The 24,238-nt window shown below is 48.1% G+C and overlaps 5 protein-coding genes across 5 annotated transcripts; 3 read left to right on the top strand and 2 right to left on the bottom strand.

Annotated features, from left to right (window-relative positions):
* Positions 1 to 639: 639 nt before the first annotated feature.
* On the bottom strand, positions 640 to 3,345 carry LAESUDRAFT_816672 (glycoside hydrolase family 79 protein; the record flags this gene model as incomplete). The annotated part of the gene is made up of 11 exons (XM_040914798.1): positions 640 to 1,050; positions 1,108 to 1,162; positions 1,232 to 1,532; positions 1,592 to 1,601; positions 1,659 to 1,977; positions 2,039 to 2,102; positions 2,162 to 2,310; positions 2,370 to 2,575; positions 2,628 to 2,793; positions 2,861 to 2,873; positions 3,027 to 3,345. 11 exons carry the CDS (start codon positions 3,343 to 3,345, stop codon positions 640 to 642), a joined length of 2,013 nt encoding a protein of 670 aa, XP_040757909.1.
* A 2,101-nt stretch (positions 3,346 to 5,446) lies between these two features.
* Positions 5,447 to 5,773, top strand: LAESUDRAFT_764858 (uncharacterized protein; the record flags this gene model as incomplete). The annotated part of the gene is made up of 2 exons (XM_040913523.1): positions 5,447 to 5,549; positions 5,604 to 5,773. The coding sequence occupies 2 exons, from the start codon at positions 5,447 to 5,449 to the stop codon at positions 5,771 to 5,773; spliced, it is 273 nt and encodes a 90-aa protein (XP_040757908.1).
* Positions 5,774 to 10,130: 4,357 nt separating this feature from the next.
* On the top strand, positions 10,131 to 10,712 carry LAESUDRAFT_764857 (uncharacterized protein; the record flags this gene model as incomplete). The annotated part of the gene is made up of 3 exons (XM_040913522.1): positions 10,131 to 10,370; positions 10,534 to 10,543; positions 10,609 to 10,712. 3 exons carry the CDS (start codon positions 10,131 to 10,133, stop codon positions 10,710 to 10,712), a joined length of 354 nt encoding a protein of 117 aa, XP_040757907.1.
* A 427-nt stretch (positions 10,713 to 11,139) lies between these two features.
* Positions 11,140 to 13,174, top strand: LAESUDRAFT_764856 (uncharacterized protein; the record flags this gene model as incomplete). The annotated part of the gene is made up of 7 exons (XM_040913521.1): positions 11,140 to 11,190; positions 11,251 to 11,356; positions 11,522 to 11,589; positions 11,650 to 12,137; positions 12,188 to 12,228; positions 12,697 to 12,840; positions 12,888 to 13,174. 7 exons carry the CDS (start codon positions 11,140 to 11,142, stop codon positions 13,172 to 13,174), a joined length of 1,185 nt encoding a protein of 394 aa, XP_040757906.1.
* Positions 13,175 to 13,481: 307 nt separating this feature from the next.
* LAESUDRAFT_764855 (uncharacterized protein) lies at positions 13,482 to 17,498 on the bottom strand (the record flags this gene model as incomplete). Its single annotated transcript, XM_040913520.1, has 2 exons — positions 13,482 to 13,665; positions 17,353 to 17,498. 2 exons carry the CDS (start codon positions 17,496 to 17,498, stop codon positions 13,482 to 13,484), a joined length of 330 nt encoding a protein of 109 aa, XP_040757905.1.
* Between the last annotated feature and the right edge of the window lie 6,740 nt (positions 17,499 to 24,238).

The following is a 24,238-nucleotide window of genomic DNA, read 5'->3' as shown; positions in this document are numbered from 1 at the left end:
GGGCTTTCTGGGTTGCTTTCGATCAACGTTGCAGTTCGGGTTGATCGTTGTCTGTATAATGTTTGTGCTATGTCCCATGTGATCCGTAGTCCCTGCTGATGTTACATAGACACAGATAACAGATGTCGAGCCACGCACATTCAATGCAATTCCTGACACCTATTTCGGTGGATGAATCACGGATCCAAATTCGAACTAATTTCGTGTGTCTTTCACTTTAAGTTCCTGAGTACTTGGTCCAGATGATGGTATCATGCCCTGAGAACAGATATCTTCTGTCGCGTATTGCAAATCATGGCGCTGGCATCGTCTTTTTCAACTCCATCTGACATTCTGCCTCAACGGATAATCGCGCTTCCGTCGTTCTAGATGTTTTGCTTCTCACTCAAAACCGTACTATGTCCACCCAACTCATTTGGTTCCCTGCTCTCGTTCTCATCGAGTCCACCTTATTTATACGATCTATTCTCAGATCTACGGAGGAAGCTCAACTTGGATATATTGGTACATCATAAACAATGCTAGTTACCACAGAACGATGTGACATGCTAGATGGAAATGTCCCTCCCCGGAGTGAGTATGTATCGTGAAGTCCTTGAATATACTGATAGCTCCACGATAGAAGCGGGAATGTCAACTTCAAGACCATCCATTTCCCACTGCTCTGATCAGCACCCCCACACCAGCCAGCATCGCCAAAAGCAGCACAACACTCGGGTATATACCCGCAGCTGTGGCCCCGCTGTGCTTCCCTTTGCTAGTGCTGCCATGGCCGCCATCCGCCCCCTTGTGTCCGTTCGAGGTCTGCAATGTGCTCGGATCAACAGTCGTGCTGTATTTCTGTTCCCCGACGGCTGTGACCGTCGTGGCAAATGTATGCGTGCTTGTAGGCGTGGACTCCTCGAACGTGCCGTCGGAGAGGAAGACGAGCGCGAAGCCAGGTGCTGGTACCGTGACTTGGCAGGTATTGTTGGCGGTGTCGCAGTCTACGGTTTGCGTTGTCTCCGCACTGCGCAGACATCCGTCTGACTCGAACTGACCGCCGAAAGTCTAGACATGCACAATGGTGAGCGTCGTTTTGACCGCGGACCTAAATGCAAGACCAACCTGGCCAGCCCAAGTTATATTGAATTTCTCGCCGACAGATGGGGCCAAGAGATATCTACAAGATGAATCATCCATCATCATGATCAGAGCTGACAGCAACGATGACCATGCTCACACAACTCACTTCAGCCTGATCTGAGATGGAGTCGTGCTCGGCTGCCCGAGCGCGTTTCCACCGACGGAGATGGTCACAGTGTAATCATTGGCGCCGGATGGGTCCGTCATGAAGTTGATCAGCGCCAGCCACATGAGCGTCCCATTCTCGTAGACCGCGTAGCCCGGCGTATAGTCGTTGTCACCGTTTGAAGCGAGATCGATGATCTGCGAGTGGTTCGAGGAGCCAAGCGTCTCGGCGACTGCGAGAACGGAATAGAAGATGGGGCCGATGGTCCATTGGTGGATCTTGGACTGGTTGGTTAGTGGCGCTACCAGGGAACGATGGCTATCATGATCGTGAATGAGGAATTGGGAAATGGAGACTCACGGGTGAATGGCTGTGATCAGATATATGAGGCCGTGCCATGGACTGAAGAATGGCATTCACGACGTACGTTGTAGTACACGTCCTGTCCACCCACGTGCAACAACGCGTGCGAGAAATCACTCGCACCCATCTGCAGCGCGTAGTCCACCACCCACAGAGCCACGCCGAAACTGTCGCTAATTCCGGGAAATCCTCCGCACGATGCGGTGTTCGTCTCGAACATTACGAACGGCTTGCCCGCAGCAAGCGCGATCGCAGACGAGTTCAGATACGGTGCGACGATGCTCTTGCAAGAGGCATGAGTGAGGTAGCTCGGGAAGACCGACTGAGGGTCTTGAGGGGGACCGAAACCTGGATATAGTGCGGCACAGTTGTCGTTTGGATAGCTGGGTAGCGGGGACCATTCGTTATCCGAAATGTCATACACCTGAAAAGAAGGATACTCGCTGCTCTACGGTCAATGCCGCAAGATTGTTCATATATGCCGGGATGAAATTCGTGTTCCAAACATCTGACATGCACGTATCAGTCGTTGCAGAGGTGAGAAAATGCGAACAGCGGCTGCCATACCCTCCGGGGTCCAGTCTCCAGTAGCTACGCTCAGAGCCAGCAGGTTGTTGGTGACCGGCGTATTGGCATCTGCTTGCATCGCCTGAACGACCTGTCCAAACTCGCTGAAGTAGTCGTATGGACTATAGGTAGCCGGGCGGTGGCTGTGGCTGTCATCACTTCAATGTCAACATGCATATGGTTCATGAAGTGGAAGACTAGTGCATACCGGGCATAGAGATCGGGCTCATTGCCAATCTGCAGTCCTATGAGGTTGTCGCCCAAAATACGCTCACCGTATTCTGCGATGGCAAGATGAAGGTTGGAGCTATCATTCAGTGGCACGCCGAGATACCACTTCGTATTGACAAGGCCTGAGATGTTTGAGAGCATATAGAGGATCTCAAGGGTATATAAAAGGGCCGGTGTATCCGTCTTCCAATAGTTGAAGTTAGTCTCGCATGCTTATAGGCAACTTCTGACGTACGGGGTTGCCTCCATCCACACTCTGTTTTGTGATCGATTTGCCATTTGGAAGATCCGAGATGAGCATTGCATTCTCCTGGGAGTTGCCTCCTACACGAACGTGAACGCGGCCTGCGCGTTCAGTTATGAGCGCCATCAGGTTCAAGAATGGCACTTGCAGATGTGTGCTGTCAATGACCAGAGATCAGGCTTCTTCTAAATAGTGCAATGTCACGCAAGCTGTTGAGAACTTACCCATTGGGACCGACTGTGGATGAAGGTCAGGAAATCCGATGAGAGATTGTAAATATGAGATATGATAGATGTAAAGGTAAGGTCGGTCATATATGAGCATTGCTGGCATGAAGCGTCTCTACCAACAGAGACAACCTGCCCGTCGTAGAGTTGTAGAAGTACTCACGAACTTGGTCGGCCACAGACATCTCAATGGAGAACCCGAGCAAGGCGCCACTCAGAGGTGTAGAGAGCCCCTGTACGTCACCGGCATCATTATGGAGCTGTAACACAAACTGAGTAGACGGTGGGGGGTCAGGTATAGGTGGAGGGTTAAGAACAGTAGGATCGTAAGCTGCTGCCGCAGTGTACGTGGCAGCAGGGATACTATCCCCTACAGTGCTACTCGCTGCTGACGCTGATAAAGGGAACTGGTCATAGACGGTGACAGCATCAGCCGTGCTGAGTAGCAGAATGAATGCAGAGAGGAACGGGTACAAAAGCATAGCTGCGGCCTGTCCGAAGTACACTTGTTGGGAGAGAGGTGTCAGTGTTGCAGAAGACGCGCTTCTGGTTGTTGTTCGAATTTGTGAGCCATGACATCTGTCAGAGGAATGGAAAACATGGCGGACCTTCACAATGTCACCTTATCTTCGATCGTCCACGATCCGTGTCGATCACCGAAATGCCATATGAATGCAAGCGAAATCACACCCACTTTGATCATACCTTGCAGCTCGAGCCAATTCCTCAAATTTGCGAATGGGTGTAAGAACATGGTGACCAGATACTTCAAACAGTGTCTTACTCGAACACAATAAAGACGATACTCAAGCCTGTCACGACCAGCGCGGCCAGCAGAGCCACGGCGGAGCGTCGCACAGACCATCCTAACCTGCGCCGCTTCAGTGGCTGTCCCGAAATAGAGCACAGATGCAGCGACCGTCTATCACTGCAGATTTCGTCAACGTGGTCGTGGAGAATGTCGCTGTCGTCGAGGTAGAAACTCCTCGCACGCGTTCTGGGTCACCAATAAAGTGCGAAGCCCGCTTCAGGAACAGCAACTGAGCAGATTCTGGCGGATTGGTCGAAAGACATTGTTTGTATGGCTTCGTACACCTGTAAGCGCCCGTCAACCTGGAACCGGTCGCCCAAAGTCTAGCAACCGGCATCAGCCTGTAGACACAGCAATGTGAACCTGTGTAATTTTTCACTTTGACCGACACGACTCAGCCGGTAGAATGCTCCACTTGCACCTGTACTGGTGTTGACACAGACCCGCCTGGTATCGAAATGTTGGCCGTGATGATGTTGCTTGCCCCCGATGGATCCGTAACATTGCCACTCATGCAAGACTGAAATGCCATAGACGGTGACTGTGCTGACAGGAGATTAATGTAGCTAGAGATAGAATCAGTACAGAGTAATACAAAATGTCCAAGACAAAAACCATGCCCCTTCAAGGAAATCTCGCAAGCTCCTACCCCTCCTAGGTCAGCGGGTGGGCAGGAGGTCGTTGACGGTCACACTAAAGCCGGCGGCCCATCGACTATTCATACCGCTACATGTCTAGTCCCTTCTTCAACCATTCGTCAACCCGTGCACGAGAGGCCATCTTGTTGGAAGGAGACCGCTTCGGAGCTATGGGGAGAATGGGGAGGAGATGGACTGACAGGTTTGACATAAGGCTCCAACATTTCTATCTATTTACTATGTTACATAGTTTTAACTGTTTACTATATCTGTTTATTTACAGTTGGGCCTGTACATAGTAAATAGATGTATATATAGTATAAATAGTTTTATGATGATATAGGGCTATTGAGTGCACAATTGCTAGATTTGACAGCACAACAGTGAGCCAATTGAAAGTCATAGTGTTTGACAGAAGCCACCACTGACAGTTGATCATCATATAGGCTTAGAACATGAGTTTCTTGTCATTTCTTATATAACATAAGATTTCCTTGTCATTTCTGGTGCAAGTGTTGACATTGAATGTTTATTTTCTGCTCACTGTCATGTGCTTGCTGATGCAAACAGGTCCTTCAAAGCCTCAACAATCACACAGGCTGCTCACAGATGAGTAAAACTCCATCAAAAGATGAGACCAAAAAAACTATATAAACTTTATATAAACTCTTTATATGACATATAGATGATTATTTACTATATACTACTTATTTACACCTCAGGAGTGTAAATAGTATAAATAGTTGGAGCCTTAGTTTGACAGCGCAGTCACGTGATTGTCGCGTACCTATATAATGACACATTTCTCGTAGTGAACACCTCAGTCAAGTACGTCAGTGTACGACACAGCTGAGGTGAGTATCGGACATGACTGCATTCATTTATGGGACATTAGGCTGACTGTAATTGAGTAGATTAGCCTTGTATTCGCAACATGTACAGTTCAGCAATATAGTCGAGTACGTCAGTGTACAGCGCAGCTGAGATTAGCCTTGTATTCGTAACAGGTTATGAGCCCCGAAAGGTGCATATAGCTGTACAAGACATCACATCGATATCGACTCCTCAATATTCGAGACCAATCATCAATATCCGAAGTATTTGCATCAATATTCGTCGTATTAGCATTCCATCATGGCGGCCACAACCGACGTGAAAATGCCCATCCTTCCAAAGAGCCAACAGCATGGCAAAGCCAATTGGTTCGACTGGAAGGGAAAGATCATCACCATCACTCGTATTTGTAGCCTATATGCGCATCTCACTGGAACGCTTACGTGACCACCTCCAGCTCCACCAGGTGCAGACCCAGGCAACGTCGCACTTGCCAGGGCAGAGCAGCAGTTGTGGGACAAGCATGATGAGTTTGCGAAGGCTATTACCACCTTGAACATCATCGACTTCATCGGACCAGAGTCGAGGATGAGGGGAAAACAGCTCACAAAGTATGGACTGCCTTAGTGCAGAAGTGGGAGCACAAAACGGCATTGACGATCACGAATGCTGAGGATTACCTCAAAGTGTGCATGTGTACTGAAGGGACTGACCTCCAGGATCATTTCATAGAACATCACCGTCGTTGGCATGCCACACATGACCTGGGATCTATGTTCGATGCTGCTAGGTTCGCAATCATCATATGCAACTCAATGTCAAACCTTCCATCGCTCCAATCCACATGTACATCACTCCTCTTGCAAACTGACCCAGATGTTGTCATGGAGTCAATTCTTGCTGTCTTTGAGAATGACCGCATACAGGCCGGTAACCCGCTTAACCTGATGGGAACAGACCAAGTTGCATCGCAAACCACCAGTGTGTTCGTGACACGTGCAAAACCTATACAGATATGTGAGTGGTGCCTGTGCGGTGCAAAGGGCCATCTGCAAGCCAATTGTTTCTGTGAAGGCAGAGGACGAGAGGGTCAGCAGCCAGCAGGGTGGACAAAGCCTATCCCTAAGAAGGGCTCACCTACGGTGAAAGCGTTGGCAGCCAAACAGGCTGCAGTGATATCGACGGCAGTAAAATCTGGGGCTACTGCATCTAGTCCTCAAATTCTGCCACAAGCTCACCTTATGACAGCGACTGCATGTTCCGCAAACACGAGTGATGGGCATGTATCAGAATATGATTATCATATATTCCTGGCCAGCGCCCACCTTATCAATCTACCACACGTCGAGCCCATCAGCCATGGAACCCTGAGGGCCTATGCTGACACTGGTGCTACTCACCACTGCTTTGTGGATCGTGCAAGTTTCATCAACTATATGCCGCTTACTCTGATGCTGGGAAATGGAGCCAAGAAAGGTTCTTTAGCATCGTAGGAGTAGGCAATGTTGCCATCAAGATGATGATAGATGGATGTACATCCATCATTATATTTCAGAACACCATCCATACTCCCGATCTCATGGCAAATCTGATATCGATGCCATGCCTTGACCATGCTAAATATTCATTCTCTGATGCAGCGGGGATGATGAACGTGATGGGCAAAGCAGGGAAGACAATGTTCACCTGCATCTTGACATCGGGTGACCTGTATGAGGTGGAGTTCACTAAGGTCGACTTCACTACCTTGTCAAATCTCCCTCGCGCGTACCTTACTTATGATCATCATGCACTAGCGGTTGATGGCCACAGTTCTGTGGCTGACATCGCAACTTGGCATCACAGACTGGGTCATATTAGTGAACAGACTGTACAAACGATGGCACGGTCCAATGTGGTGTCAGGTATGATCATGAAGGGCGACCGTCCTGCTGGGAAGTGTGAGGATTGTCTTAAGGGCAAGCAAACCCGTGCACCATTTTGTGCATCTGAAGTCGAGATGGAGCTCCTTGAATGAGTCTATGTGGATTTGATGGGACCATTTCCCATTGCTTCGCTAGGTGGTGCTCGATACCTTTTGACAATCGATGATGGGGTATCGTCCTATACCATGGTATACCCACTCACCACCAAGTCAATGGATGAAACATTACACCCTTTTCAGGCTTTCCATCATGTGGCTGAGCGACAGACAGGTTGCAAGCTGCGCCGCGTCCACTTTGACAATGGCACTGAGTTCAATAATGGAGCATGGGCAGCTTACTCCCAGGACAACGGAATTGTTGCAGAACTGACTGTGCCCTATACACCCCAGGAGAATGGTGTAAGTGAGCATAACCATCGCACCCTCGCTGACCATGCTCACACTATGCTGTATAATGCAGGCATCCTGAACCATTTGTGGGTGAAGGCTTTCCATATCGCTGTCTACTTGAAGTCGCTTACTCCCTCCGCAAGGCAGAAAGGCTGCACTTCATATGAACATTGTCATGGATGTGTGCCCAACGTAGTGCACCTGCATGCATTTGGTTCAGTAGCATGAGCCAGACTTACCGATGACACTCGGACCAAGCTCAATCCTAAGTCACGCCGCTGTATCCTCGTGGGTTATACTGACAATGCAAACTTTTACTTGTGGGATCCCACTGCTGGTCCAAGGGGAGGGATCATTAGGTCACACAATGTGGTCTTTGAGGAGGTAAAGGGTCACTGCACCTGTGAACCCACTGACATCTATGGTCAGGAGCCTACTGTCTCCATCGCAGCTGCTCATCCTGCCCCTATTTCACCACCTGTACCCAATCCTGATCCAACATCACACAATGGAGGAGTTCCACTTATTTCTGGTGATGCACCTGTCCCAGCACCGGCATCAGCCTCTGCTCCCGCTGATATGCTCAACCGTGTCCTGGCCATGAGCAGCACTCCTAATCAAACCCCTACTGGTGGAAGGTGAACTGGGGCTCTGTCCATCTGCAGTCCCTTTGGGCTACAGTCGCAGGAAACTTCAGATGATAATGCAGTGATGGGCAGCCATGAGTCATTCAGCTGTGATGCTTGAAACGGAGTCAGATTGTCAAAGGTTCTGGATCGGTGAGTGTCAGACTCGACTGTATGGATGCCTCTGACCAGGAAACAGTCAAAAGCTGGAATGTGGGGGTGTGTGAGTGTAGAATGCGATTGGTGACTTCCGTACTCGTGAACTGTGGTGGCTGAAGGTCTGGGCTGGGGCACGAGGACCTTCTATATCTGAAAAGTGCTGGTCAAGCACTGACAAGCAATCCCTAACTGCCTCCAAACTGGGTCAAGCGCCAATGAGCAATCCCTAACTGTCTTCGAGCTGGGATAAGTGCCGACGACGAAGCCCTGAGCACTTCTGACTGGAACGAGTGTCACCAATGAACCACTGGGCATCTCCGAATGGGAATGAGCACTGACAATGAACTCCTGAGCACTAGCGAGGCTACGGAATCCTGGTTTGAGACTCGTGACTGGTGGCGTGTGAGCAAAATGCAATGGCGTGAGATACGAGAACACGATAACATGACTTATCTGGCTGAAACCTGAGTTGAGCTAGAGGCCACTGCTGAGAGTGCTGCCTTTCTTGGTGTCGAGAATCCCAGAGATGTAGAACGTGATCGCAATAGACGTAGACATAGTCAGGCACAACGTCCTAGCGTAGACAAGATGAGAACTGAGCACTGCTGCATGGGGAAACTCCATGTAAAACTCTCTTATTATTCCTATGTACAGTGTAGATTATATAGTGGATCAGAAATGAGCCAGCTGAGTTGCTGAAACACGTTTCCGATCATACATTGTGTTTCTGATCCATTGACAAACCTGTCGCAAAGCTCGTCCCTGTCCCCTCTCTATATCATACAGTCAGGGAACTGGAAGTCCGGCCCTGTCAGGGTCCGTCGGTCCGTTACCCTATCTTTTGTTCCATTAGCACACTTGCTCATTTCTGAGTTGCCTAATTGGTCATGTTCCACTTCTCGCACTGCATCTCGTAATCAGCTACGCTTTCTCATGGCTTGCTCATCATTTCCACACCTCATGTTTCACCTTCTGACCCCTTCACACAGTTCTGTTTCCTCAGGCTGTCAGTAAAGTCTTCTTCACCCACTCTGGACTGTTTTGGCTCAGTGTTTGTCTTTTCGAATTGCAGTGACCCGCTATCCGATTGTGCCATAGTCGGACACAGTTTCTGGTGTTTTTCTGATCACAGAATATCTCGGTGCATATCACCTCCCCCATTCTGAGATTTGGATCATCCTCGGTCCATCGGGCTTGTGTACTTTAGATAGCATGCCCTCGCTGTCAGTTCCCCGGTCCTTCACTGCTATGTCCCATGTCGACGGTGTCTTCAGCCTCGGTGCTTGAGCTCGCAGTGTCTACCCCATTGACGGTGCTTGCATTTCACTACTGCAGCACCTGGATAATCTTGTGTTCACATCGCCCACTCCTGATGCTCATGCTTTGGTCTGGCAGGGCTGGGCCATGTCATTTTTCACTTATGAGGTGAGTATTCTGTGTTGCGATCTGCCTTCTGCCAGTCAATGCTGCGGCCTTCCAGTTACGCATGACCTGTGACTATCCAGACTGTGCCAAGAGTTTGCTGCATGAGGTCAATTCAGTGTATGACTGGCTCATGCTGAACACGAGCCCTGACTTCGATTGGATCTCAGCAGTGGTCCCTTCCTCCCTGAGAGGTTATTCCAATGCTGTTGGGACTGCTGCCCCGATATGTTCTCCTGCTGCGATGACTGAGATTATGCGAGAGATCATCGAGGCTGCAGACTGTGACAATTTTGCCAAGTTTCCTGAAGGTCACAACCATATTTGTGATCACTTTTTAATGGCGTACATGGTGAACGACATTTTCATGGATCGGTGCGACCGTACATTCCCTGGGCAGACCATTCTGATTGGCTGCTGGTGGATAGACTATGATAGCTGACATGTTCCTCCTCCTTCTGCCATGTCTCTTGCTATGGCAGAAATTCTTCAGGATGTGGTCAAGCATGAACCTGAAGTTGTTGCAGTGACTCCGAGGGTGCAGTTGCGTTCTGCATCTGTCATGAGTATGATGTCGTCCATGGTCACCATCAAGTCTTCTGAGTCAGATACACTGCACGAGTACTACATCGCCATCCACGCTCTCCCAAAGTGTGTGCAGATCGCGTTTCTGAGCTTCGGCAAGCCATGGCCGCATACCAAGGTGCGCCTGGTCGCTTTCTTCATATTCCGCTCGTTGCTTACATTCCAGCCACCAGTGCTTCAAGTGCTTGGTGGACAGGGACTGCATGATCATGCCTTCTGACCACAGTGGGCAGGCTTGCATTCACTGCTGAGTGTCGCACCTCAAGTGCTCATTTGTCTAGCCTCCCTCTAGTAAGCTTTTCGTCTTCTTGATCACAAAGGCTGCAATACTGACTTTATCCCTTTCACGATTGCAGATGCCAAATCGCTTGCAGAGACTAAGAGGATTCTTAGTGAGGTTCGTGGGCTGGCCATTCCCAATGCCCTATTGATCAAGATCTATACTCAGGAGCATGCATGACTGGTTGTGGAGGTGACCCGCATTAGCGATCATCTCCAGTTCTTGAAGACCTTCCTGGCTGCGAATGGGAAAGCCACGTAGCCTAGAATCGTCTCGATTTGTCCTTCATGTACTCCGCTTTCTCATGTACAGTAGTCTGACTGTGTTCATCTCTGACTTCATGCTGTAGATCCATTGTTTTGGTAGCCTCAATCGGAGTTGGCTTGATTTCGGTCCCACATAAGAAGTTCCATCTGAGTCACTTGAACTGGCTCCCTGAGAAAGCCAACTGGCTCTACCACATGATAGAGGATGATACCATGAGGTTTTAATGATGTGTTTGCATGTCCGAGCATGGCTAGTTCAAAATTGTCTTCAGTGTCTGATGGCACCTAACTCCCCTCTCCCTCTACCTCATTCTTTCAGCTCGATGATGGGTCACCCCACTATGCCTTCATCTTCTCAGCATCCTGCAACTCTGGTCACCTCTCCTCACAAGGTGCACCTGTCTTCCTACCTTTGGCTTTTTGCATTGCTAACTTCTGTCCTTGACACATAGGCAGTGGACCCAAAGGATGCCATCATGGGTATCGTTTATTCTGCTTGGGAGGTGTTGCATGAGGCAGAGCCCCTCGACCTGGTCATGGACTTCGAGTTTCTCATATGTGAGTTCCTTTCTGCCCTGGTGAGTGACTGCGCTGTTGTACTCGCAACCGGATAACTCTCTTCCTTTCTAGCATGATCTTTGCACCTTCTCGGACGTGGTGTCACAAACACGCTACACCCAGTTTTGCCACAAGGCCCAAGCACATCTTGATGCCTTTGTACAGCCATCATGGCTTTTGTGGTGCGAGGAGTTGATCTTGCCCAAGCGGGCTGCTGCCTTTCAGCGAGCAAGGTGCATGCACCAGACTGTGATCCATTATCTTTTGCTAACATGATCCTTCGACTCTCCTAGGATCTGAACCCCCCTCCGGTGACTGAGGCTTCTGCTCACATGCCTTCTGATACTGGGGAGGTCATGGCCTCTGACTCTCTGACTGCTTTCACCAGCACTGATGATGCTTTTCTCTCTGTTGCTCTGGCCTCTTCTTCTGTAGTAGCTGCACCTGTCATAGCTCCTGCTGCTATTGGTATTCCTGTCCCAAAGTTTGAGTTCCAGGCCTGTGCAACAGACCCAGTTGCTATCAACCCTCCTTCTGACTCTGGTGCTGTGGCTATGAAAGTTGATCCTTCACTTGCTACTGTGGTCACTGAATCACCTTCCGCACAAGGCTCTGAGGTTATTGAGGTCTCCAGCAATGACGAGGATGACAGCGATAGTGATGAGGTCGAGTTCATGAGCAGAAACCTTCTAAACCTCTCACCAGTGCATTCGAAGAAGGGCAAGGGTCGTGGTCGCAAGTCCACCAAGGCTTCCAAAATGACTACGAACTTGGAGGACCAGTATGTGCGCATGCCTGTGCACACCTTTTGTGATCGCTCCCTTCCTCCAGAGTATCTCCTGGCTTGGCAGAAGCTGTCTATTGCTTGTTTGGTAAGTGCTTGCCTGGCCCACACTTTTCCATTGCCAATTCCTCTTCCCAGTGTCGCTACTGCCTTCTTTCCGACAAGGTGTCTCGCACTTGCACATTAAGTGAGTTCCGTCCTCAATGCTGCAAGTGTCATCATGACCACATGGCCTGCAAGTGGTGGATGAGTGATACAGTCCCTAACATTGATGATGCCGATGGATGGCTTTCACCAAAAAAGCTGTACCATCAGAAGGACTGGCCACTGCCCAAGATGCCAGATGCTAAGGTGATTTTGAAGGCTTCCAGTCACCAGGGTGACTATGATGAGCATATGCACAATGCGAACACTGCCAGCAGCGATTATGCCATGAAGCTCGAGCTCCCACTGGACACACCAATTGACGAATATGAAACTGTGATTGCCCTGGCCCCACACCTTCATAGGCCTCCCCTCTTTCAGTTTTGTTCCTGGCTAACTGACCTCCCTCCAGGGCCGGTCCATACCTTGCCTGACACGCCTGAGCCCAATGCCAAGTCCGACGCTGAAGGCACACCTGAGGTTGTTACCGTCAAGCAAGAGAAGGGCACTGCTGGGCCTTCTCGTCATAAGTTGGTGATTCCTCTGCCGCCATGTGGTACGTCCCTTTCGACATCATTACTTCCTTGCTAATGACTTCACTAGGCCAATTCAACAGGCCTCTCAAGTGTCCTCACTTTAACGACTCCGACCCAGATAACATCATGACGCAACATGCCCATGCTAGCACCATTGTCGTTCCATCTACTAAGGTTCTCAAGCTGCACTCGTCAAAAGGCAAGGCTCATGCAAAGGGCTCTTTCAAAGCTGTGACCATGAAGTCAGAGCTGTTTAGCTCTTCGCCAGCCACCATTGAGCCTTTCGAAACCAGTACACAACTTGAGTGGATGATCGAGCTGTTGCAGCAGCTTCACAAGAAGAATCAGGCCTGAGGGCTCACAAGCCATGATGCCATTGGTGCACGATGGGTATGTGCTGGGGTGACTCAAAGCGGGCTGTCTGCATGGTTCTTCATATCTCTATCGTGATCTCTCCCTCTGTGCACATAGGGCAATGTACTAGTTAGTTTGCTTGAATAAACCTGGGTGCCGAAAACCTTGCGCAAGCTTTTCTGAATGAAATATTAAGTGAGATGTCACAAAATAGTGTTGTCTTGTTCGAGTTCTTGAGTCTCTTGAGTCCCTAGCTGAGTCCTTGCCTATATACGATTGAATTATTAGTTTGAATCCCTATACTTGTCTATTCTGACTCGTTTGCGTCGTACTGGTCTTTCAGTCCTTTGTCTTCATCCCCTGACTCCTCATCTTTTTGTTCTTTATCCAGTTCCTCTTCTCCTTGGTTGTCCGACTGATGCATCTCCTTCAATCTGGCTTCCAATGCATCCAACATTTCTTCCTTGCTGTGAATGGTACCACCCTGAATGCTGTGATCGGTCAGTCCAGTACAGCTCCATCTAACTCACAGAGCATGTAGGCTCCTCCCCAATTGTGAAACAACACAATATATGGTCCTATATATCGCAGTCACATTTTTCGATTGAGTGCTTTCTCAATCTGCATATGCTGAACCAAGACTAGGTCTCCATGCTTGAAATCGAAATCCTTGATCACATTCTTGTGGACTCGCTTGAATCGCCTCACTGCTTTTCTCCTGGCCTCGTAGACTGCGTTGTGGATCCTCATGACTTGTTCTCAGCGCTTTTGTAGTGCTTCTGCTCGACTCGCGATCAGGTCGGTCATTGTCACCATCCCGACTGGTGCTGGAATCATATATGTTGCCTTGACTATGTCCAGCAGTAAGACAGGATGAGTGCCCATGATGGTGAAGTAGGGCGAACAACCCATGCATCTTCTAACTGTGACTCTTTCTGACCAGAAAACTGAATGTGCGACTTGACTCCATTTGCACTCCTCTCTGTCAGCAGCCTTAAATAGACCTTGCCAAATGTCAAAATGTGGTCGCTCAACTATTCTGTTCACACATAAATTGTAGCCACTTATCTGGATGTGCTTGACGTGATATTTCTTCTCCAGATAGGCTGCTGCTTTTACGAATGGTGCGTGGTTGTCAGTTATAATTTCTGATAGCGCTTCTCAGTGACAGAGTATATCTTCAAAAATCCAATTACTGAGGGCCTTCACAGATTCTGCTCACAGCATACAGAATTCAGGATAGTGGGTGAGCGAACACCGACCCTGCACGATGTACTTAAATCCGTTTGAGGGTGGCATATGCATCGTGTCAATATATATCTTTGCAAATATTGGCGCTGGCATTGCAATCATCGGTGATATGAGAATCTGGTGAATCTGTCACTTTTGACATATTATGCATGTCTTGATGAACCAAGCAATGTCAACCGTGACATCAGGCCACCAAAATTGTTCGCGAATCAATGACCAAGTCAGAACAATGCCTCGGTGTCCTAGCTTATCATGTGCTCCAGCGAGGACTCGTAGTCAGTTTTCTGATAATATGACTAACTTGTGCGATCCTTGTCCATCCTTCCTCCAGAGATGTCTGTCTTGTTTGAAGAAGTGAACCGCATACTTGAGCATCTGATCGTATTCTTTATCCAAGTAATTTTCTGGTCGCTGCAACGTTTCCAGCCAGTCAGTGATTAATGCGATGAGATGATCATTCCATCTGGCATGTGCAGATCATGGAACATCCTTGTAGCTGACTGACTTCAGGTCCTGAGTATCTTGCACGGTTTCTGATCATCGTTACTTTGAGTCAGCAGCACAAAAACTGATTGCATGGCTAGCTCCTCCCCTATTCTGAAAAATCGACCATCCTCAGTTGATGGTGGATTACTCAAGATCTGCACTCGGGGAAGTACCTGGTGCATAAATCCATTCATGTAATCTACTCAATCATCGAAGTTTGTATCCTCGATTGGTTCTGGTGGCGGATCGCCGGGCTGTCTCAGTCAGTGCGATAATCCGTCTGGGCCATGCATAACTCCTGGTATGTGGACTAGTCAGAAATGATACATGAGGATGGTGATGATTCAACAGTTGATGCTTGCACTCAGAGCGATGTCTGGGTTCTGCAATATGCCCTTGATGTACTTGGCATCCACTTTGACTATTAGGTTATGAATGCTGATCAAATAGATCTTGAGTGCTCGCAAGGCACAATATAGGCTGTAGAGCTCGAGCTTTGGTTGTGAAAACCTCTTTTCGTGATAGTTGAGTGTGATAGACCTGAAATGACTGAAAAACTGCTTTTTCGATCTGTCAGTTGCACCTTGGCACAACTGAAATCCAACTGTGATCAGAGAAGTGTCCACTGCAAGGATAACTGGTGCTAACGAGTCATAATTGATCATTCACAAAGCTGGTGACTCCAATAATGCCTGCTTTAGGTCTTCCATTGCTTTGAGCTGTGTCTCGCCAAATTCAAATGGAACTCCTTTCTGAGTGAGCTGCACAAGCGAGTGCGCTCGCTTTGCGAAGTCTTTAATGAAGATCCTTGTGACTCTGATTGTGCCTAAAAATGCACGAACTTCTGATAATTCCTTGCATGGGCCCTAATTTCTGACTGTCCAGACTCGAGATTCATCTGGCAACTGTGCAATCAGGGTGCACCTGTGTCTGACTATTGTGATCTCTTCCGTGCAAAGCATCAACTTCGTTCCTGAGAAGGTACCTCCAGCATACTCCATTCACTGCGCAATGTGATTGAGATTTTGGAAATGTTCCCAAATGAATTGTCAGATACCATCGTTGCCTGTGATCATCTCGAAGCTATCATCTGATTTGAGATAGCTAGTCACTGGACCTTTAACTGGGACGTTGTCGACATATGGCACCATGAATGCAGGAATTTCTGATTGAAAATGTATGTGACATCATTGTGGAAGATCGGCACTGAGTTGGTCAACCCCATCGGAAGGGTGACAAGTTGCAAAGCTCCAAATGGCATCTGGAACGTGGTAAGGTCACGTGATGTCTCTGCTATGAGTCTCTCATCATATCCAACATATAGATCGAGCATGGCTCCACAGGAACGACTGCCGAACTGCTCCACTAGGTGCTCCAGAGTCAGCATAACTCCTGTGTGCTGAATCATAACTGCATTCAACAGTTCAAGACTGTGCATGAGTCGTAGAGACTTTCTGTCCTTCTTTATGATGCAGAACCATTGCGATCGGTATGATGAGTTTGAAGGCTTGTAAACTTTGGCATCCAACTTCTTCTTGATAATCACACAGACTTCCTTGTAAATGCCTGGTGGAATTGAAATGTTCTGCTGAACCCATGGCTGATGTGAAATGACTGAGAAATCTATCAGTGGGAAGTATTCCGATTTGAACCATCCTCACTCGGAATCACTCCAAGCAAAAGCTTGGTTATGCAAACACATGAATGCATGCATAAGGGCTCGCTCTTCTGGCCACAAGAATCCTGGCTGGTGTATGATATTCAAGGCCTCCATTCTTTCTTTCATATAGTGACTGGTTGGAAAGAAAGGCCCTGGCCACTCGGAAAGCTCAGGTAGGTGTCGCAAAGGGTCCCCGATGATTCTGCAAATGATTCAGAATTGCTCGGAAACTGATGCGATCACTGGTCTAGTTTTGAGCACAACTGGCTTATACTTTTTCTTGGTCGCAGCATAGCCTGCTCTCAAGCTTGACTCTTGACTGCAACTTTGGCCTATAACCATCTGTAGTAGACACAAAGTTGAGCTTCAGGAAGTTGATCGAAAATCTGAAGTGACTGTGTATAATGATGACACCACGTCGAGGACCTGTCCTGAGGCTCGCGAATAGCTTGACTGAATGGAGATGGGATACTGGGGAATAGGCTGATATAATCAGGGTATTTGTGCTGCTTACATCAATGATTAATGTCATCCCGCTGCTTTCGGTACTCATATCTTCCATTAGTGAAAACCTGGATCCTTCGATCACAAGTGCTGTGCCCTGACTCGTGGTGGTCCTCTTGGTATAGTGGGTATCATTGTGACTCTTCCTGTGTTGGGACATACAATTGTAACTGTCTGATTCTCGTCAATGAAATTGTGCACCACGCTCTTGGTGAGCACATCGAATGGTCATCCTAGAAGAATATCGTATGTGGCTGCATGAATGACATGGACCTACAAGTAGAGGACAATATCTCCGACTTGGAACAGTACATTGCGAACCAGTTCGAGCAACTGGTCAACTTCTCTGTTTGCAGACTGCATGTTGAGCTTTATTGTTGGATCGTAAATAAGCCCCAGCGAGAGGCAGACATCTTCGGACATTGCGACAATCTGGCATCCTGAATCTAGGATCACCTGTACTCATTCCTTGTTGTCGATAAGTGCATCTATCAATCACAACGCATGCGAGTCTTTTGCGACTGTCAACTGTTCTGGCTCTTCTTCATTGTGAATGTGCTTCAGGTAGGCATTATACAGATCAGAAATGACTGAGTGTCACAGTTTTACCTGACAAAGTCATTATAGGAACAAACGGTATTAAGGAGCATATCATTTTTCATCATTGCTCGTCGCACAAGAAGTCACATGACCTAACAAGATAAGATAACGAGGCATCTAGTCACATGACCTTGGATCTCTCTCGGCATTGTCACGTGACACCGAGCCCCTCGGCATGGTGTCATATGTTGCAATCGCCATGACGCCATATTACGTGCTCAAGAGGAGCTCCGTCTCTGTGGGTTATTATTAGGCAGCCAATCAGGATAATTGAGACATGTCGTACGATTGTAGCACTGACCAGTAGAATAGCATGTGACTCGCTTAGATAGTACTGTACAGTAGCATAGCAATCATGTATATAAGGACCAGCACGACGAGGAGGAGACCTCAGTCTTATTCTCCTTCGTCCTCCACTACCATCACAGAGGGGTCTTACCAGACACTCTCAGTGTGCTATACATTTCATCGCATCCTCACTTGTGTGATAGCACCTCTAGCCTCACCAGTAAGTCTTGCTCTGCAATCAGCTACTAGGCCTCGTCAGTGGGCACGTCATATCGCCACAGCTCGTCACTGTAGGCTCTTAGCCAGGAGGCCCTCAAGGGGACTCTACATTTGGTTGTCTATCTTTGTCATCGGCGTGCTGTGACACTGAGCCTGTCGCTGCTAAAGGCTCCCCTCAACAGGTGAGCTCTTTCTCCTGTCCGATCGTGGAACTGCTGTCTTCTGCATTTTTGAAGATCATCACCATTCCAGTCACACTTGGAGGTACTACTCATTTTGGTGTGCATGCTTTGCGATACTTGTTGCGCACATCTGATGATATCGACAGCAACTCCCCATGACTTCATCGATTGCTCGAAAACTGTAGTCGCAAGCTTCGGCTGGTAGACTGGTGGTGCATTGTGATAGGCTGCATTTCATGCTCCTGGCTTTGGGGCTTGATCGAAATTGCGAGTGTTGGGTGGGACATACAACACATCTCGAGCTGATTGGAAAGGATGCTCTGGCACTGAATCTGCAACTGCTGGAACTGACATACTCAGCATGCTCTCAGTGGCCTTCTCTGGCTCCACCTGAGGTTGCAACTGCTGTTCAGGTGCCTTCTCAGATTGCGCTGGCTTTGCGGCTAATCCTGCCAGTCACCTCAGTGGCATATAAACTCCATCAAAGACTGGTCGCAATCACTTCAGATTGAACAACTCCTGCTCCAATGCTTCGATTCTATCCTCTGCGTCTAGTGAGAATGAGCTGGCTTTGTCTTCTGAGACCTCAAATAGATTCGCCACTGAAACTGATGCCGTGACTGGAGTCAGGTTCCATCTGTGCCACCCATAAATCTGATTGCAAATTGTGATGCCTGGAATTGTGCAAGGGATGAAGGTGCCATTTGGAAGGACAACTTTTCCAGCTGCATTGCACATGCACTTGCTGCTCTTAATGTCCTCCTTGACGTGCTTGCATGTTCTGATCATGCCTCCGGCTTCTCCACAATAGTGGCAAAATCTGCTCAGATTTCCGTTTGTGACTAGTGGTCTGCTCACAGTTGCAGCTTGACTCCCATGCTTCGCAATTCCTCCAGTCACAGCTTCTGTGAGCATTTGAACTGACTTGACCAAGCTTTCAATAAGCAACAAGATATCCTTGCTCTTTATCACTGATGCGCTGCTAGTCGAAGTAGTTGTAGTCAGCTTTACAGTGGTCAGCCCTGCACTAGTGCCATGCAACACAAACTTTGCTGCCTCATAGACATCGTTTACTGAGTAGGGATCATCTGGGTAATGGTCTGGCTGCTTCAACTGCAGGCGCTGCGAAATCTGACTTCATAACTCCGGTGGGAAACCTCGAATGAATGCATGATTGTGTTCTGACTGCAAAATGCGAGTCTTGCCTATGAGAAATGAGGTGATGGCTAGGAACTCTCGATGATAGTTCTGTGATCATCTGAATCTCCAGTTGGGCTCGCTCTCCAACTAAGAGGTCCATGTCTCGCACTTCCCACTTTTGCTCTGTATCTGCATCTGCATACAGCACCTGGATGGCTTGTCGCAGATTGACATATGTTTTCGCTCGATCAGTATATTCTGGAAGTGACTCAACGAGGTCGACAACGTCTATATTAAGATAGTGTTTCATCCAAAGCTTCTTCTCGGCTTCAGTGTTTACTTGGCAACATGTAAATAGGATTTCTAGGTCATTGAAGAAGTGAAAGAGTGTTCTTGGCTGATCGGGATCGAACGTGGGTGCCGATCAATCACCACGAAATGGCATCTGATTAGTGATTATGGTGCTCATAGTGACTGTAGCTGTGGTGGTCGGTAGATTAAGTGTTTAAGTGGAGTTTTGGATGGAATTCGATGCCTGTTCAGCTGTGAAGGCTGCTTCTAGCTTGTCTAGAAGGGTCCTAAGCAGAACTTCTTGCGACAAAGCCTCGGAGATGTGTTTCGACTGTGCTTCTACTGTAGAAGACTTGGACAGATGGTGCAATAGTGGAGTAAGCAAACTAAGTGGACTGGGGGTTCTAGAAGCTGGTGATGTTGATTGCGAAGCTGAGGAATGTGTTTCGAATATGGAGATGGTCGAAAATTGGCTAAGTGTGGTCGGCCTTCTTTTGCTCACTCGAATCTGGCCCTCTGAAACTCGTGTAGTCGCCTGAGTCTTTGATTGAATGATGAGAAGACTTCTTCATCTGATGTTTCACCTATTGTGGTAATCCTGACTCTGTTTCAAGGGGATACCAAACTCCTTCTTCGATCTCTGATTGTAAGGCTGATGACTCGGTGCTGTGAAACTTTGAATCCTCTCCACCCCTCGCGGTGGGCTCCAGAAATGATATGCTCAACCGCGTCCTGGCCATGAGCAGCGCTCCTGGCTGTGAGCAGTGCTCCTAACCAAACCCCTACTGGTGGAAGGTGAACTGGGGCTCTGTCTGTTTGCAGTCCCTTTGGGCTATGGTAACAGGAAACTTCAGATGATAATGCAGCGACGGGCGGCGGTGAGTCATTCAGCTGTGATGCTTGAAACAGAGTCAGATTGTCAAAGGTTCTGAATCGGTGAGTGTCGGACTCGACTGTATGGATGCCTCTGACTGGAAAACAGTCAAAAGCTGGAATGCGGGGGTGTGTGGGTGTAGAATGCGATTGGCAACTTCCGTACTCATGAACTGTGGTGGCTGAAGGTCTGAGCTGAGGCACGAGGACCTTCTATATCTGAAAAGTGCTGGTCAAGCACCAACGAGCAATCTCTAACTGTCCTCGAGCTGGAATAAGCACCGACGACGAAGCCCTGAGCACTTCTGACTGAAACGAGCATCGACAATGAACCTCTGGATGTCTCTGAATGGGAACGAGCACTGACAATGAACTCATGGGCGCTAGCGAGGCTACAAGATCCAATGGGGACAGAATCCTGGTTTGAGACTCATGACTGGTGGCGTGTGAGCAAAATGTGATAGCGTGAGATACAAGAACACAATAACATGACTTATCTGGCTGAAACCTGAGTCGAGCTAGAGGCCACTGGTGAGAGTGCTGCCTCTCTCAGTGTCGAGAATCCCAGAGATGTAGAATGTGATCACAATAGATGTAGACGTAGTCGAGCACGATGCCTTAGCGTAGATGAGACCTGAGCTGAGCGCTGCTTGGTGGGGAAACTCCCTGGAAAACTTCTTGTTTTTTCTATGTACAATGTGAATTATATAGTGGGTTGAAAATGAGCTAGCTGAGTCGCCGAAACATCTCACAAAGCTCGCTCCTGCTCCTCTTCATACCATACAGTTGGGGAAATGAAGTCTGGCCCTGCCAGGATTTGTCGGTCTGCTACCTTGTCTTCTGTTCAGTTAGTGCACTTGCTTGTTTCTGAGTTGCCTAACTGGTCATGTTCTGCTTCTGGCACTGCACCTCATAATCGGCTACACTTCCTCGTGGCTCGCTCATCATTTCTGCACCTCATGTTTCACCTTCTGACCCTTCACACAGTTCCATGTTCCCAGGCTGTCAGTAAAGTCTTTTTGCCCACTCTGGACTGTTCTGGCTCAGTGTTTGTCTTTCTGGGTCACGGCGACTCGCTATCTGATTGTGTGATAGTCAGACGCAGTTTCTGGCATTTTTCGATCGCAGAATATCTCAGTGCGTATCAATACTATCAATACCCCGAAGATATGATGGAACGGCTCCTCAATAGACTTTGCATATGTGACAACCTGATCCCTGAATAGGATCCTCAATAGGGTTGCACCATTAAGTCTGGGCCATTCCAGAGCTATATTAAAAGACAGAACATCTGGATCATTCACATGCATCACTCAGCATACACATCACATACACCTACTATGTCATGAGTCCAGAATGTCTAAAGTGCACATCACATGCAGCTCAAATCCACAGATCGGAACTATGGTCCGATCAATGACTCAAGTCTGGACCAACTGAGTAACGAAGTTGCCAGACTAAGCCAAAAGTCTTGGATCCAGATTAACTAGATAAGATAGAAGCCAAGAAGTGTGGGGTAACTCCACACCTGTATTAGTCTTGGCCAATATCAAGTTAGTAGCCGGAACACTGTCAGGTGTTTCACCAACAGAAGGGGATAAGTATTGATTGGTCGGAACCCCAGATTGAGATATCTTGGGATTCCTCAGTTAAGGGTACTCATGCCGCAAGGCATGGTCCAATAGATGCATGCAGTTATATTCAGGTCATACCTGTGGTTAGGTCAACACAATGTAGCAGCACCATTAAAAGGTATCTGGTGCAGCACCTCGCCATTGAGTACTAAAGATAAGATTCCCATCTGTCCTCGATCTGTGGGTCCACCCCCGATATCAGGGATCCTAGTACTCGATGTAATTATAATAGTAAGTAGGATAGATGGTATATCAGGGTCCTACCCTGCTTGTATATATACTAGGGCTAACTGGGAGTAGATTCCCAGTTCTATCATACTTCCGATGACCTCACCTGAGGTCCACTCCTTAACCAGAGTGCATACAGACTGGCTAGCAATTCAGGTCAATGATCATCTGACATGGGACTTCAGGCCTGCTTGTAGTTGGCTTGTGAAAGCCATTATCCTGCCACCACCTACTTGTTGACATATCACGCTCGACCTATTCAAGTTGGTTCTGGATGTTAGAGGTAATTCATGTCTAGTCAGAATCATGTTGGTGCCGACACATTAAATTGTGTTCAGAGGATATTCCTGAGTGATTCGTGACAGGCACTATCATTGGCCCTGCAATGCAACTGCGACAATGATGCAACTCACGCTCCTAGGCTCCCAAACATTTGATAAAATCATAGACAATACATAAAAGCACGATGAACATGAGCAATGACTCGGATTCTATATATGTCATGTGAGGCACATGTACCATGTAGCTATTCACAGCATAAGACTGACTTGCTCATAGCATAGCTTTCAAATTACCACCCTCACAGTGAAGTACCCAATTTCAGAGTTACATAAGCATTTTGGCATCTTCGATTGGATTTTGGATGACATGTCAATGATTGAGAAGTGCAGTGGCTGAGGGCCCCAAGGCAGATATCCGGTGTTTGCTGTTGCCCTAAGTGCCAAAAAGTTTCTTCTCGTTGAGTCTCGTCGGCATCGGTTCTGCATCTCGTTTCTCTGTTACTTCTGCCAGGTCTAGTGGGCTTGCATTGAGGTGAGCATTGTTCTCAGTGTACTTAGGGTGATGATTCTTTCATACCAATTTCTATGCCGAAAACACGATGTGGAACTGGAGCCATATCAATCTAGTTTCAGCCTTGGCTGACCATTCTCTTCCTTCTCTTCCTATAAGTGCGTGAACCTGACTGTTCTTCATCATCAGTGAAATTCATCTTCAGGTAAATCTATGAAGGCATCTACTTTGTGGTGAGTGATGTTCCGCATGCAACACGTGATTTCTTGCTGTTTCGGATGAAATTCCTATTCGATGGGCGGACAGAATGTCTTCTGCCTACACCAAAGTCTCCTAGTGTACAAAAATGGAGATGGGCATGGTTGCTTGTTGAATGCATTGAGTTGCTGAACCCTCTTTCCTTACAAATCATTTTTTTTTGGCCTGTCCCATCTGACCAACAAGCTTTTAGATCTGGACTAGAACCTATCAATTCGGGAGCTTAGGCGGGACTGTAGTTACAACATCATGTATTACACACAAAGTCAGTGCAAACAGGCTGGGCACACGTTCCATCTATACATCTCCTCATTCTCGCAATGTCCGTCAAAAAAGACGTGAGCTCGTGACGTGTGACCGGTCTGCTGCCGACCCTCATGACCATCGGTTGCGACAGCTGCGTATCCTCATCAGAAGCGGAAGATCTGACGACATACAGTAGCAATATTCAAAGCCATGATCTAGTGTGACAATCGCGATCGGTCGCGATCGATCACTCCTGACTCTCACCGCCACTTGGCCATGGCCACTCGCGACATGCTGGACCGCCTGTCTGAAATGGCGTGCGTTCAATTCCGTGAGATAAGTCAAACTCGTCCGTGCGCACGCTCAAAGCATGGAGCTCTGGAGGCCTGAGCGCTGAGCGCTCGGCGATGTT

This window comes from Laetiporus sulphureus, assembly GCF_001632365.1.
Source record: "Laetiporus sulphureus 93-53 unplaced genomic scaffold LAESUscaffold_90, whole genome shotgun sequence".
Classification (NCBI taxonomy): Eukaryota; Fungi; Basidiomycota; class Agaricomycetes; order Polyporales; family Laetiporaceae; genus Laetiporus; species Laetiporus sulphureus.
The sequence above is the reverse complement of the archived record's forward strand: the minus strand, read 5'-3'. Positions and strand labels throughout refer to the sequence as shown.